Source organism: Suricata suricatta, chromosome 11 (genome assembly GCF_006229205.1).
Source record: "Suricata suricatta isolate VVHF042 chromosome 11, meerkat_22Aug2017_6uvM2_HiC, whole genome shotgun sequence".
In the NCBI taxonomy this organism is placed as follows: domain Eukaryota; kingdom Metazoa; phylum Chordata; class Mammalia; order Carnivora; family Herpestidae; genus Suricata; species Suricata suricatta.
This window is the reverse complement of record NC_043710.1, coordinates 101,404,111-101,420,212: the sequence shown is the minus strand read 5'-3', so window position 1 is coordinate 101,420,212 and position 16,102 is coordinate 101,404,111. Positions and strand designations below refer to the sequence as shown.

At 45.7% G+C, this 16,102-nt stretch overlaps 1 protein-coding gene across 1 annotated transcript in view; it reads left to right on the top strand.

The window, feature by feature from the left end:
* Positions 1–14,711, top strand: part of RDX (radixin) — a 75,151-nt gene extending 60,440 nt beyond the window's left edge. The window contains exons 14-15 of the mRNA XM_029915302.1: positions 11,696–11,793; positions 14,092–14,711. Of these exons, the coding sequence (XP_029771162.1) occupies positions 11,696–11,762 (67 nt within the window). The 3' untranslated portion in view covers positions 11,763–11,793; positions 14,092–14,711. The remainder of the gene's footprint in view (positions 1–11,695; positions 11,794–14,091) is intronic.
* The last annotated feature ends 1,391 nt before the right edge of the window (positions 14,712–16,102 follow it).

The following is a 16,102-nucleotide window of genomic DNA, read 5'->3' as shown; positions in this document are numbered from 1 at the left end:
CCCCCCCCCCCCCCCCCCCCCGAGGACGGTGCCACACGTTGCTGGCCTGCCACGTGCAGATTTTGAAGTGCAGTTTCTACTGGATGTGCATCCCCCTGGCGTCCTCGTAAAGTCTGAGTCAGGGGCTGTCTTCGGCAGGAACTTTGGGCAATGACGTGTGCTCAGGGCCTAGAACAGTGATTGGCACCTGCTGGATGCTCCGTATTGTCTGTTAAGTGAAGCAGATGGAGTCTCTGGGAGGTCAGGAGAAAGGCACCCAGTCTTGCTGGAGGGTCATAGGGAAGGCTTCCTGGAGGGAGAAGAACCCTGAGCAAAGTCTTTAAGATTTACTCTTTTTAAAAACTTTTATTATTTTTTAAAGTTTATTTATTTTGAGAGAGACACAGAGAGAGAGAGAGAGATCATGATCTGAGCCGAAATCAAGTCAAATGCTCATCCAACTGAGCCATCCAGGCGCACCAAGAACGGGTTGTTCCCGGGGACAGAGATAGGGAGACTGGGTAGAAGGGAGTATCTAGACGAGCCCCTGGAGGCCCCGAAGGACCAGCTGTGGTTGAATGGTCAGGTCACATCTTAAAGGTATGAGGTTCAAGATTCAGAAGTTGTTGTCAGGACACGCTAGAAAACCAGGAGGGGAATGGTTATGTTTGGAGCGCCGATGGGATGTCAGACGAAATCTCCCAAGGGGAAGGGTAGGGAGAGCCCCTGGGTTTCGTGGAGAACCTTGGCGAGGGTCTGCGTCCCACGTGCTGCCAAAGCAGCAGAGACGGGTCAAGTGCCGCCAGGAGACAGGGCTGCACCACAGGACGGGGACTGCTGGGGTGTGGATGGCTTTGTGACCCTAACGTCACAGGAAAGGAGAGGCCTGTCAGCACTCAGAGTGCACACTGCCTCTGGCAACAGGAAAAAGAGCCCTTTCCATGGAATTAGAAGGTTTTTTTTTTTCCACTTAACTGAGTGTCTTCCCACAAACCTGTGCATACAACAGGAAAATGCTCTTCCCCGCAGTGTCCTCTGTCAAGTGCAGGTGTCCGAGGCGGACACTGATAGGCACCTAGCCCCACACCCCTGCCCAAGCCCGTGAGATTAGGCCCAGCGAATGAGCATCTGTGTCCGTGTTTACCTCTAGGGGCCCTGTGTGGCACCTGAAGGGTCAGAGCTACTGGAATAATTCCATTCGCTTTTTTTTTTTAAACATTTATTTATTTTTGAGAGACAGATCATGAGCAGGGGAGGGGCAGAGAGAGGGGGACACACAGAATCCAAAGCAGACTCCAGGCTCTGAGCTGTCAGCACAGGCCCACGAACTGTGAGATCATGACCTGAGCCGAAGTCAAGGCTCAACCCACTGAGCCCACCAGCCCTCCATTCACTCTTAAACATCTGTTCAGCGCTTGCAGTTAGACCTTGAGGGTTCACAGGCAAGTTTTAAAAACTCATAGCCTAGAGAAGGAAACAGAAAAGTTAAGGGACGACGTGACTATGACAGAAGGGACACATACCAGTGTCTGGGGAACAGCCAGCCTCTTGCTGACACTTCCAGGCATGCAGAGGCCATTGCGAATGTCAGCGCTGAGCTCAGGAACAAGTGTCGTCCCCCCAGCCCTGCTTCCTCTCAAGCCTGAGAGACCGTCTTGGTGGACATCCAGTGGTGGTCTCGATGCTGTTTGTACAGGGGTTGCAGGAAAAATCATGGCTTCTGAGTAATTTCTAATGCTCGAACTGGGGGCATCAGCCAGGGGGCAGAGGTGGAAGTCTGGGACTCAGTGGATCGGGAAAGTCTACTTCTAACTGGGGCGAACTCTGGGGACCTCGGAGAGGTGAGGCTGGACCTTGTGCGTGCTCTGGAGCTGCTAAGGAACTCCTGGTGGGAGGAGTTGTTGCATTTTATTTCTCCACCCAAATATTTTCGTACCTGGTACCCGCCAGGCACTGTGTACAGAATGGTCACTGAGGATAAATAGGACTAGGTCCTTACCCTAATGGTGTTACTGCCTCTAGAAACCTGCGAAGCACAAACAACCAGAGTGATCACAGAGTTGTGAATTGCATTTGATTGAATCATGTGAAATTGCCGCTACCCAAGCATCTTTGACCTATAAAAGCAGCAAATCTAATACGACGAAAGGAACACGGGACTGAACGGGGGGAGATAGGGGAGGGTCATGGGGGCCAGGAGGTCAGAAAGTCTCTCTAGGAGGTGACACGTAAGTTGCCCCCTGCAAGAAGGGAAGGTCGGCTCCCCCTCTTCCTTATTTAAATCTGATGTGAATGTGAGCACCAGAGGGACCTCACGATTGCTCTGACCCCACGGGGACCATGGCTACGCAGGAATCTTGTGCTCTGACGCGGCTGACAGTTTTTCGGATGCTGTGGGCTCACTGTTGCTTTCCAAGATAAGCCAGAAAGCAGCTTTTTAAAAAAGAACATTCAAAGAGTAATGTTTGAGACATTTCAGTTGAAATGTAATGTGCATGTGAAAATCTCCTAAAGTTTACATGCCAGCTATTTCCAAAATTTGAGGAAATGTTTTGTAAGCCCAATGATTATCTGCTTGCCCAAAGTGGCCCACTGGGCACCGATTTAGTCTTCGTTTGAAAGCGGCCCAGGTAGAAGGAACAGCGTATGCAAAGACAAGAGGCAAGAAAGGACTTAATCTGTTCAAGAAACAGAAAGGAGGGCCGTGTATCTCCAGCGCTGACGGACCCCAGAGGAGAGCAGTGTGTCCGATGAAGGTGGAAAGGAGCTGATCGAAGGAGCTCACCGAGGTCTGTGGGCAGAAGCATGGGGACAGCGGTGTAGATTCAGGGTGAACACCACTCAAGTAAGCACATGCCCTGGGGCCACACCAGGCAGCATCCGCCCGGAGGAGAGGATGCTTTTCCTCATCCACACAACGATGTCCTAAAGGCCACAGGTGTCCCTGAAGGTAGGTGCCCTATTCTGTTTCACGGTGAGGGACCTGCCCCAAGGCAAGCACAGTGGTGGCGTGGTTTGCATCTGGGCTTGGTTTTCTTTGAGTTGGAAGCCCACCCAGATCCTTTTTACTACAAAACACTAACCACTTTTCCAGCTGAGATGTGTTTGCACACCGGACAGTGCCCTTTGGCGGATTTTCCTGTCCGCCTAACCCCAAGTGGACGTATCCACTAATTCAAAGGCCAAAGAAGAATGCTTTCCATATTAAGTTGAATATGGAGTACCAGTAACCTGAAGATCAGACCCCACAAAACTGAAGACCAGACTTCTTCCTTCAGGTGTTTTGCGCGGGCTAGTTCCACCGGACTGCCAAGAGCTTAGTGCTTCATTTTCAAAACTGGGTGAAAATCACTTAAAGCTGAAATACATGATTTACTCTTTGGAGGTGAGCAAGCAACGTTTTCCTTTTATTGAGTGTCTACGCCTTCGAAATCCAAGGAAGGGTCTATGCTTGAGGGATCTCAAGGGAAATGAATTCGAGAAGTGAAGATGAATATGGATCGAAATAGGCTTTCTCAGCCGTGCAGTGGACATTGAATAAAATATTTCGGGAACTCGGTGAGCAGGTCTTCGGTGATGGGAACTAAATCCAGTCTGGAAAACAATTCAAGAGTTGACATCAGAGGGAAGAAGGCCCTGGCCTGGAATGCTGCAGCCCCAGGCGGGGAGGGAGGCGGCCACAGTGGGAGGCCTGAGAAAGGGAGGCCGTGTGGTGTGGCGTTCAAGACCGGCTGACAGTTGGAGTTACCACCTGAGTCAGTGTCTGTAGGAGGAGATTGCTAAGTTAGTTTTCAGAACTCAGTGTGATGGAGTGTTTCATTAAAATTCATCAGTCACTTCTTTGTCACTTATTAGAATATTTGAAGAGAGAAAGGAGCATAATTAATAACATTTTCCAGACGCTCTATGTGGGTTATTTGATATACTTTGTAGCTAAAAATGGATCAGATTTAACTTTCCTTATGAAAGTATGAAGCTCTTAGATTTTTTTTTTGGCTGCAGTATTAAAATGAAAATGGTATTAAAATTTTTTGTTTATTCATTCATTTTGAGTGTGTGTGTGTATGTGTGTGTGAGAGAGAGAGAGAGCGAACATAAGTAGGGTAGGAGCAGAGAGAGGGAGAGAGAATTCCAAGCAGGCTGTTAGCACAGAGCTTGATGTGGGGCTCAAACTCACCAACCACATCATGACCTGAGCTGAGATCAAGAGTCAGATTCTCAACCAACTGAGCCACCAGATACCCTGAAAATTATATTAAAAAATTTTTTTTGTCTTTATTATTTTATTTTGAGAGACAGAGAGACAGAGTGGGGGAGGGGCAGAGAGAGAGGGAGGGAGACACAGAATCTGAAGCAGGCTCCAGGCTCTGAGGTGTCAGCACAGAGCCCGACGTGGGGCTTGAACCCACAGACTGTGGGATCATGACCTGAGCCAAAGTCGGATGCTTAACTGACTGAGCCACCCAGGCACCCTGAAAATTGTATTTTTAAAAGCAATCACTATGATTGCCTATAGTTTGCTTTTATATTGGTAGATTCTGATCATTGAACAAATGCAGAAGTGGCAAATTCTCTCTGTCCAGGTTCACATATTAAATTTTATTTTTGATATTGTAGACTAGATAATCTCTATCACATCCACACAATTCTGCTATTATAGCACAAAAGGGGCTCTTGGTGTGTGTAAATGAATGCGGAAGGATGCCTTCCAGTAAAACTGGATGGACACTGGACAAAAAAAAAGTATGGACGCTGTAATCTGAATTTCATTTTATTGTGCATTATGAAAGATTCTTCTTTCAATTAAAGCAATTTATGTTAAATTATGACCTCTACAAAAACAGGTGGGGAGGTGGGTCTGGATTTGGTTCATGAGCCAAGGTTTGCTGACCCCTGAATTAAAGGCTTGGAAAAACATTCATGTTCTCCCACAGGCTGGTGGTGAGGTTGTCCTGACTGTCGAGAACTGTATTTGATCATAGAGGGGTCTCGTTCTGCTGAAATGAAAGGTTTTGTTTTGCTTTTCTACACATTTGAAAAACTTTGAGCAGTGGTTCTCAAACTAGCATCAGAATCACCTGGAGAGTTTGTTTTAAATGCAGGTTCCAGGGCCCCTCCCCAGGTTTCTGATTCCTTGAGTCTATACGGGACCCAGGAACTTGCATTTTTATCAGCTGAGGCTGAAGTTGTTCTGACAGCAATCGGGAGAAGCACTGACTTTGAGGTGAGAGTGTCCAACACCAGGGGAATCGTGGTCTCTGTTCAGTGTCCTTAGAGTCACTACTGACTTCTCTACCCAGATGCCTTCTCTGAGACCTTCCAAATTCTAATGGTTCAAAGACCAAAGATAATTGGAACCAACTCTATAACTGTCCTATCCGTTGTAGTATTTTTCCTCCATTAATTTCTGTTTTAAACACATGAAAACTAGGGAATGTTTTACAACAGTGTTAGGGAAAGAAATGTGCCTAGGGGAAACATATAGGAATATATACATTCTTGTTATCTATATTATTAAATTATTGTTAAAGTATGTTATGTATTATATCATACACTTGACCCTAGTACAACATGAGGGCCTGGAATGCCAGCCCCCTGCTCGATCAAAAATCCGCATGTTACTTCTGACTCCCCCAAAACTTAACTACTAAGAGCATCCTGTTATGTGGAAGCCTTACCAATAACATAAACAGTTGATTAACAAACACGTATTTTGTATGTTATATGTATGCATACTGTGTTCTTACAATAAAATCAGCTAGAGAGAAGGAACTGATAAGAAAATCATAAGAGAAACATATTCATAGTACTGCATTGTGGATACATTCACAAGAATCCACATCTAAGTGGGTTTATGCACTTGGGTTCTGTTATATATATATATATAACAGATATTCCTGTATTAGTTTAAAAAATAGTACATTGACAGTAATTTGGCATTCTGTAGCCTTCTTCTATCACATCATCCTTTCCTGTGGGTTTTACTGAGTTTGTATCCACAAGCAACATGGTATCTAGTTTATATGATGTCTAGTTTTGCATGCATCTGAACTTTAGATAGTGGTAACAGACCGACAGACAGACAGACAGACAGACACACACACGTTGACTACTATGGTAGTGGTTTGTTCATTCTTCCTGCCCTGAATGCTTCACTGGAAAGCTCTACAATTTATCCATTCCCCTGATGGTGGACATTTGTCTTCTAATATTTGTTTTATTTTATAGACAATGTAGCCATAGATCTTGTTGAATGTGAGCAATTGTATCTCTGTGGCAGAGATCCAGTTGGGGGGGTGGATTATTTGGTTACAAGATAGGCACATTTTCAACTTTACTGTGTAGCCATTAAATTATTTTCCAAAGTAAAGATACATTCACATCTTTACCACATGTGGTATTACTAGAATTTTTAAACTTCTGCCAATTTGATAGGTTTAAAATGGTATCTTACTGCATTTTAATTTGCATGTTCTTGATTTCTAATATAATTGAGAATCTTTCTTATATTTATGGGCCTTTCATGTTTTCTCTTCCTTGAAATGACTTTTTTTTTTTTTTGCTTGTTTTCTATTAGCTTCTTTATCTTGATGTAATTGCTTCACAGAATTTCTTTATATTTTGGCTCTTAATCTTTTGACATTTAACTGTTTTACAGTTACCTCCTTCCAAGTTGTACCTCATCTTTTCACATTTTTATGAATTTTTGATGGATACAAATTTAAACTTTATGGTAGCTTAATTTCTAAGTCTTTCTCCTTGTGATCTGTGTCAATTTTTGTGCATGCATCTTGTTTAAGAAGTTCTTCCCTTCCTTGAGGTCATGAAAGTATTCCCCTATAGCTTTTCTAAAAGTTTTGAGTTTTAAAAGTTTCCTCTAAGTGTTTAGTTATTTTTACACTTGAGGCTTTGGTCCGGCTGGAAGTAGCTTTGGGTCTGCGCTGAAGCTTGGATCCATCTGTTTTTTCGACCTGGATGACCAGTTGTCTTAACACTCCATCCTCTCCCCTTCGGGCATCGCCACTTCTTACCTATATTACGGATTCACATGAACAGTCTCTGTTCTGTTCCATCGGTCAGTCTGTCTATCCCTGTGTCCACACCATTCTGTTTTCATTCTAGCCTTGGTTTAGTTTTTTTTCTTTTTTCTTTTTAATTTACATCCAAGTTAGTTAGCATATAGTGCAACAGTGATTTCAGGAGCAGATTCCTTAATGCCTCTTACCCCTTTAGCCCATCCCCCCTCCCACCACCCCTCCAGTAACCCTGTTTGTTCTCCATGTTTACGAGTCTCTTATGTTTTTGTCCCCCTCCCTGTTTTTATATTATTTTTGCTTCCCTTCCCTTATGTTCATCTGCTTTGTATCTTAAAGTCCTCATATGAGTGAAGTCGTATGATATTTGTCTTTCTCTAATTTCACTTAGCATAATACCCTCTAGTTCCACCCACATAGTTGCAAAATGGTAAGATTTCATTCTTTTTGATTGTTGAATAATACTCCATTGTATACATAAACCATCTTTATCCATTCGTCTGGTTAAAAAAATGTTTTTTACACTTATTCATTTTTTGACAGAGACAGACAGAGTGTGAACAGGGGAGGGGCAGAGAGAGAAAGAGACACAGAATCTGAAGCAGGCTCCAGGCTCTGAGCTATCAGCACGAAGCCCGATTTGGGGCTTGAACCCACAAACTGTGAGATCATGACCAGATTGCAGGCGGACGCTTAACCAACTGAGCCACTTGGGCGCCCCCTATCCATTCGTCTGTTGATGGACATTTGGGGTCTTTCTGTACTTTGACTATTGTCGATAGTACTGCTATAAACATTGGGGCACATGTGTCCCTTCAAAACAGCACACCTGTGTCCCTTGGATGAATATCTAGTAGTGCAATTGCTGGGTGTTAGGGTAATTCTATTTGTAATGTTGTGAGGAACCTCCATGCTGGTTTCCAGAGTGGCTGCACCAGTTTGCATTCCCACCAGCGTGCAAGAGACCCTCTGTCTCCACATCCTCGCTAACATCTGCTGTTTCCTGAGTTGTTAATGTTAGCCCTTCTGACGGGTGTGAGGTGGTGTCTCATTGTGGTTTTGATTTGTACTTCCCTGATGATGCGTGATGTTGAGCATCATTTCATGTGTCTCTTGGCCATCTGAACGTCTTCTCTGGAGAAGTGTCTGTTCATGTCTTTAGCCCATTTCTTCACTGGATTGTTTGTTTTTTTGTCTGCTGGGTTTGATCAGTTCTTTATAGATTTTGGCTACCAGCCCTTTATCTGATATGTCATTTGCAAATATCTTCTCCCATTCCTTTGGTTGCCTTTTAGTTTTGCTGATTGTTTTCTTCTCTGTGCAGAAGCTTTTTATTTTGATGAGGTCCCAATAGTTCGTTTTTGTAATTATAGCCTTAGTTTTATAATGAGTCTTAATATTTGATAGAGCTTTCTTTTTTCTCCCCCTTGTTTTATAATATACTCTTGACTAGTTTTGGTCCTTTGTCCTACTACATAAATTTTATTTTATTATTATTATTATTTTGAGTAACCTCTACACCCAACATGGGGCTTGAACTCAGGACCCCGAGATCACGAGTCACATGCTCCACCCAGCTGGCCAGATACCCCTTCTACTACATAAATATTAGAATTCATTTAAATTGGGGGCATGTAAGTGGCTCAGTTGGGTAAGCGTCCAACTCCAGCTCAGGTCATGATCTCGCAGTTAACAAGTTCAAGTCCCACATTGGGCTCTGATTGACAGCTCAGAGCCTGGAGCCTGCTTCAGATTCTGTGTCTCCCTCTCTCTCTGCCCCTTCTCTGCTCACATTATGTCTCTCTCTCTCTCAAAAATAGAATAAACATTTAAAAAATTTTTAAAGTCTTAATTTAAATTGTATGAGAGAGGCACCCGGGGGCTTAGTCTGTTGAGCATCTGACTCTTGATCTCTGCTCAGGTCATGATCCCAGGGTCATGGGGTCGATCCATGCTAGGCATGGGGCCTGCTTAAGATTTTCTTTCTGTCCCCCCACCTGCCCCTCTCCTCTGCTCACACTTTCTCTCTCTAAAAACCTAAATAAATAAGGAGAAAAGCTTTTGTTTGGAAATGTATTAATAATAATATTAATTAGGTTAATTTGGGAAGAAGTTACATCTGTACAATATTAAGCATCCCTAGTCATGGATATATTTCTCCATTTATCAATATCATCCTTAATGCCTTCCAGCAAAATTTAAAATTTTGCATTAAGGTCCTGTGTATCTTTTGCTGAATTTATTATTAAGCAACTGAATATCCACTAACTTCGGAAAGTCACATTTTAAAACTCTTTGTGGGGGTATATAGAAATGAAATTGATCTTTGCTGACTTTATGTGCAGGAACCTTGCCGAGCCCTTATTGTTTCTAATAATCTCTGAAGTTTTTAGGCTTTCTACATAGTCACTTGCAAATAATGACTGTTCTCAATCTGCCTTCTCAGTCCATATAACATTTATTTTTCTTATCTTACTGAGTTGACTTGACTGAAAATTTCAATACCATGTTGGAAGTCACTGGCATCTCATCTCTGATGTAAGAGGAATGCTTCCCACAGGTCTAACATTTGCCACTACATGTTGGCTCTAGGTTTTGCTTCATGCCCTTTATTGGGTTAAGGAAACTTTCTTTTATATACATATGTCTATTTTGCTAGAGTTTCTTTTTTAAGAAAGATAAGGCTTAATTTATCAAATGCAAATGTATATGGAGTATGTTCATGCACTTAAAAAAATTTTTTTTTAACATACTGAATTAGGTAGATTTTCTAAGGTAACACTGTGTTTGCGTTGCTGGTAACTCGATCTGATTTCTGTCCTAACCTATGACCCAGCACTCCACAGATCCTGAGTTACCTGTGCTGGGAATCTGGTCCCTCCGTAGGAGGGCCTCCCCTGCCACTTCAAGGGTTGTGTCCTCAACCAAGTTATTTTAACCTCATGGCGCCACCTGGTGGCAAACACTGAAATTTCTGACTTTAGCTCTTCAATTTTTTATTTTATTAAAACAATTTTTAATGTTTATTTATTCTTGAGAGAAAGAGAGAGAGACAGAGAGACACAGAGCTTGAGGCGGGGAGGGGCACAGAGAGAGGGAGACACAGAATCTGAAGCAGGCTCCTGGCTCTGGGCTTGTCAGCACAAAGCCGGAGGCAGGGCTCAAACTAACCGCCAGATCATGACCTGACCTGAAATCAGAGGCTAAACTGAACTGAGCCACCCAGGTGCCCCTCTTTTGTTACCTTTTAGGGAAATGTGTGTTTGTGGTTTCTTTTATTATCACTGACACCTGTCATTTAATTTAAATCTGTTTTCTTCCTTGTGCCTTATATTTATCCCACTTACTCGCAGGCCATGCTTTCACTTTCTCTTTCAAATTTCTGAAATATACTCATGCAAATCATTCTTTTTTCCTTCTTTTGTTTCCTTGCTTCTTTTCCTTCCTTTCACTCTCTTTTTGTTCCTTTCTGAGTGTAAATCTATCTCGTGTGTGGTTAATCATGGTAAAAGTAGTGCTAGGAACTAAGGAAAAAAAATACAGGATGCATCTTTTAATGAAATCTGATACTTTAAAGTGCCAGCTTTGCTAACCCTCAAAGTCATTGAAAACACTTCAAATTCCCTTGGAAATGTTCTCAGGTTTCAAGTACTACTTAATCATCTAATGAATCCTGCCCAGTTTAACATTGAGCTCAAGTATTACAGAAGAATTTTAAGACCGCTAATGAGTTGTATTGTTTCTGAGTTTCTTTATTCCTAGCTTTGAGAAATGTGGGGTTTCTATTATTTGACGGCAAGGCCTCGGGTTTTCATTATGGCCTAAAGTGCCTGGAAACCGAGCTACCCCTGCCGCCCGGCCGTCCACGGGAGAGAGCCCGCCACCGGAGCCCTTCTGGTAGCCAGCTGAGGCCTAAGATAGAGCTCGCCAGTAACTGCATTTCCACCTGCTTGAGCCACAGCCTAGGAAGTCCGTAAGCGATGCTCTCCCCAGCCAGCCAGCCGGACGTGGATAAGCTTGGCGGGTTTGGCGACGTCTCTGTAGAGCCACGGTGACCTCATTCTTGGGGTCTCCGAGGGCTCTCCCCGAGAAGGGCGGGTGAGCCCGCGGCGGCAGACGGACCCGCGGGAGCAGGGCCGAAACCCAGCCCGGTGCGCCCTGCAGTGCCAACACGGCTGCAGACCAGGTCGTTTTTATTTCGCGTCATCTTAACCCACCCGGGATTTTCGCAGGCCGGCACAGCCTGTTGAGAAGTTGCTTCTTCAAAGCCATACCGATTTCAAAGGAGACCTCATAAGTCTGCTTAGTGTTCCAAGGACATTTTCATAGTGCCTAGATTAATCATGAGAGAACCTCGAATAAAATATAAAATCCGATCAGCCTGACTCTTAACTCTTTGGGATCCATTATTGTGAAAGCGATTCGTTTGTGTGGAGTTGCTACAACCATTAGAAATCTAGCATCCGTGTCAAAGGGAGATGTCACGTGATTCTTGCTGCCGTGTTGTAATAGTGGAGATTCGAGTCTGGATTGGGGGGAAAAAAGTTAAAAATGAGGAAGGAGACGGCTTTGGCCCTTTGGTTGCCCCGGAGGCCCCGCCCAATCTGTGGTGAGAGGGTGCTCTTGTCATTCTGTGTTCTTTTATTAAGTGCTTCCTAACCCCTTGATGTCTCTTTTGAAAGGTGGGGACCCAAACTGTATGCATTGTTCCAGATGCGTTCTTGCCAAAGCAGTATAAAGCAGATGTAACAGTTAGGAAGAAGGCTCCCTCCCTCGCCAGGTAAGTACAAATGGCGGCCGTGGCCAGGGCCAGCCCACCTTTCCTTGGCACCTGCCACACCGCCCCCTGCCAGAACGCTGGCGGGACCCCATACAACCCAACAGCCTGGAGCCGGTAATCTAGTGGAGTGGATTCCCAACGGAGCTCACCTGGAGAAGCCCTCCCATTACAGCGTCTAGTTCCACCTCCTGAAGGTCCTTTCTCCGTTGTTTGCCGCTTTGGGGCTCTTTGCCAGTCAACCACGTATTCCTCCGATTTGATAATTTTGACATCAGAGAAGATGAGACTGCATTCTGTGTGCACTGGTGGGACAGGCTGTTTTAGACTGTGATGTGGAGTGAGCATTGCAGGGCAAGCTCAGGCATATAATGCCGGGTGCTGCTGGCAGTTTAGAAATACTGAAGAGTGAAGGGCCTTCCATTGATTAGAAGAAATCCAGAATCGGTTCATCAGCCAGGTTTGTGTTATGCAATGATCTCAATTTGGAATATTTAAAAATCATTGACCAACATGGTTACCTCAAAACAGGTTGTTTGCGAAATTCTTTAATTTCTTGGGCAGAGACTGTTAAGACCCTTCCCATTTCTAAGGAAAACCGCAGCCCGAAGTTCACCCGGCAGATCTTGAATGATACATTTGAGGTCCCTCAAATGGGTGGTGAATCCTCCCCGAGTTCTATAAACCTACGAGAGTATATTTGAAGTAATACTTTAAGATGTGGAATAAATGTCCATAATAGCAATGTTATCTTTTAGATCTTTTAAAATGAGATTTAAAAAATGGTCATGTAAGTTCAACTCAAGTGGAGAATTTTTAGAAATGGTTTGCTTCTTTGGCCTAGGATTTTGGATTGCTTCAAAAAGAGTTTCAGGTCATATAAGAACCTCACGCGCTCCATATCACGCAGATGTTTCCAGGGCTTCAGTGTCCATTTGACTTGCGGCACATGCATTCTTGTTTTGAAGGTGGTGTAGGTGTTGTAGATTCATAGAGTCTGGTGAGTCCTATTCCTGGGATTTGAGCTAAAATCCTAACTTCACACACATTTTTAATATCCCATTGACAGCCACAGACAAGGCTCTTCCTGGCCACTCCTCTTTAAACCATTTCTTCTGATGCAGGGACTTACGTAACTCTTTCCATCTTGTTTGCTGATGGGCAGAAGCCCCCAAATTAAAATATACCTGATGTTTTGCAAATTGTCCCCTCATTGGTTGTCGCCCATTAGCACTTTTGCTTTTTAAAGCGAATCTGTTGAGTGAATTTAACTGTGTGTTCTTGTCATCAGAAGTAGGAAGAGAAGGTTTCTGCATGACTCACCGGGGAAGTCAAGATCAAATGACAGAGAGTTCTGAATGATCCCGAGATGAATTTATTAAAGGATCAAAGGAGTTGGCCATGGCCGCATCCTTCAGCTTGAAATGTCACAGAGTTGGCAGCCTTGGAAAAGTGCTGGCCCTCTGTGGCTGATGTCGTGGACCCAGGAGAAAGGACAGGGACTTGCAGGTGGCTTTCCGGTCCTACTCCTGCTGTCTTTAGGGTGTCCCAGCAGAAACCTCATGCCGTCTTCCCTGTGGTCAGCCTGTGGGGTTGTGGGGACCTGGCTGGTTTCTTCAGCGATAGAGGCCCCACGGCCACAGGGGACAGGGGGCCAAACTGCCCACCATGCCCCAGGTCTCTGGAGGTCTGGTACGTTCCGACCCCCAGACTTCTTGCTCTCATCCTCCAGGCCTTGACCTTTCTCTGAGGGGCCAGGTTGGCTGTAGCCTAGGAGGCTGGGTGAGACCCGATCTGAAGACCCTCACGCTGGACCCTCGAGGGGGAGGTGGCCTGAGGTGGGGAAGGCAGAGCTGGTGGAGATAATAAGGTGAGCTCATCTTTTGGGCACACCGGCCCGCCCCCCACAGACTGCTCACCTGGCTCTCTTGTGAGTCACGTCACAAAGGTCTGTGTACCCGTGACATGAGAGTCTCCAGTCCACCTCACATTCTGGGTGTGCACGTGGTGAGATCGACTCCGTTGGATTCCCTCTGAGACGGTAACCTTCGGGGGGGCGGCTGTCAGACTGTCAGCTCCGCGGAACCTCCTCGGTTCTGGTGCGGCCTGTGTTCACTGCGTATCTTCAGGAGCACCCCTCCCCCATAATTCAGCAGCACACCCCACCATGGCTAAGCATTCCCTGCGAAATGTGGGAGGATGTCCAGGTCTGTGCCCTCATCGGCTCTAGGATGCCAATATGGAGGGTCAGTCGGGTCCTTTCTCACCTGACTTTCCGGTTCCCTCCCTGTCTTCTTGCAGGTCCTGGACATCTGACCCACGGCGAGCTGCAGGATGAGGATGCACCAAGCCATGCCTGATGCTCTTATTGTCCCCCCAGTCCTGAATCTCAGCCGGAACCAGATGGACAAGATTCCCCCAACCAAGGGCTCTTGCTTATGGTCCTCTTCACCTCTCAGTTTACTGTTGGTGTCCCCTCTCCCGCTGTTCTGTCTCTCTCCAAACCTCTCTCAACTGCCTTTCCTAGGGAAGACCTTAGGAAGGTGGGCCAGGACTTGGGAACTTCCGCATTGCACCCTGCGGCCCCAGGCCCCCGTCCGCAGCGTCCTGTCTTCAGGGCGCGCCCCCCCCCCCCTCAACAGGCGCCTGAAGGCATCCGCTTCTGAGAACCCACTTTTTTTTCTGCATGTCTAGCTTGTCAGGAGGGATCCATGGAGAGAATTTCTGAGAATTTTCCACTTTTTCACAAAACGTACGTGACTGACTTTTGGCTTCGAACTGACAGCAAACGTCGGGGCGCACGGCTCTGTTTCCTTGTGCACATCTGTGGAGTCTGGAGAAGTCGATGCCACATTCCCTTTACTGTCTGGGCTGTTTGTATAATTGTATATAAATGTAGCAATAAACATATTCTAACATCAGCCTGGGGCGCTGGACTCCGCATCCTCACGGTGGGCAGTGAGCAAACAGCACGCTCTCGAGGAACCGCCCTGCTGACCGGCAGGGCCCACCTGCCCAGCTCGGGCTCTGGTCCTCTCTGATTTCACACAGCGTTCCTTCGCTTCACCAATGCCACTATTTCTGGCACTCTGCGGTGGCTCGGATGTCCCAGGACTGGAGCCCAGAGGATCGGGTGACAGTGTGCATTCTGAGCTATGTTAACCGTGGCTCTAAGGTCCTCCACGAACGAATCGTGTTGCAATTACACGGCAGACACCTGCGGCCACAGGGTTACCTCATAAAGATTTTCAGGAAAAAAAAAAAAACAGGCAACATACACCAACACGATGCTGGATTTTCCACCTGTTCCCTGATGTTCTTCACGGGTACAGAGTCAGGCTGTTTAAGCAACAGTGTCCTCCTCACGGGGACAGACCCACAAGCAAATAACGTTTTGATTTGGCAGAGATCACACTGTTTGTCTCATGCCAAGGAGAATTTGTGCCCAAACTGGTGTCATCATTGACTTGAAATCTTTGGTTACCAGGCACTCTTTTTATAACTCAGAAGAGAATCAGACACTTTGTTGTGGTTTCTCATCAGATTCCTGTTTCTCAGGCTCCTCCCCAGTTGTAAGTGGAAGTTGGTGTAGAACTGCTCAGCCCCCAGGGAAACAGTGGGTCTGGAAGCTGGGTGTCCTCTGCCAGCATTTGAAAGACTACTTTTTTAAGAACCGTGTGTTTATTTTGAGATGAAGGGAAAGAGAGAGAATGCATGCAAGCAGGGGAGGGCCAGAGAGGGAGGGAGAGAGAGAATCCCAAGTAGGCTCCATGCTGTCAGCCCAGAGCCTGATGCGAGTCCAACTCACAAACCCCGAGGTCATGACCTGAGCCGAAATCAATAGTCAGACGTTCAACCGACTGAGTGCCCAGAGGCCCCGGAATGCGGCTTTTTATGTATTAAAGCAACACAGACTGGACCGCCTGAGGAAACCACAGCCCTTCTGGCCACTGATTTATAATCACGAGGGTGCTGGGTCTTAACTCGCCTTCTAGCAGATCCCTCACAGAACTCCCCACAGCACGGCCACACAAACTTTCTCTATGTGTGGTCTAGCCATGGCTGGTGATACCCGGGGGTGGGAGGGCATTATTTAAAAAGATATGTGACACATTAGTGACAGTGTGATAACAGATAAGACCAATTATAGACACTGTGGTGTAGCCAGGAGTTCATAAGCTTGTTTATGGAGCTGTGGAGGGTTGGGGAGTGGTCTTAACCTGTGGTCTTAAATCTGGCCATGGTCTGGCTCTGCCTCCAACTGGGGGTCAGAGCCTGGAAGCTTCTGCCACCCTCTGTGCCTCTGACTCAT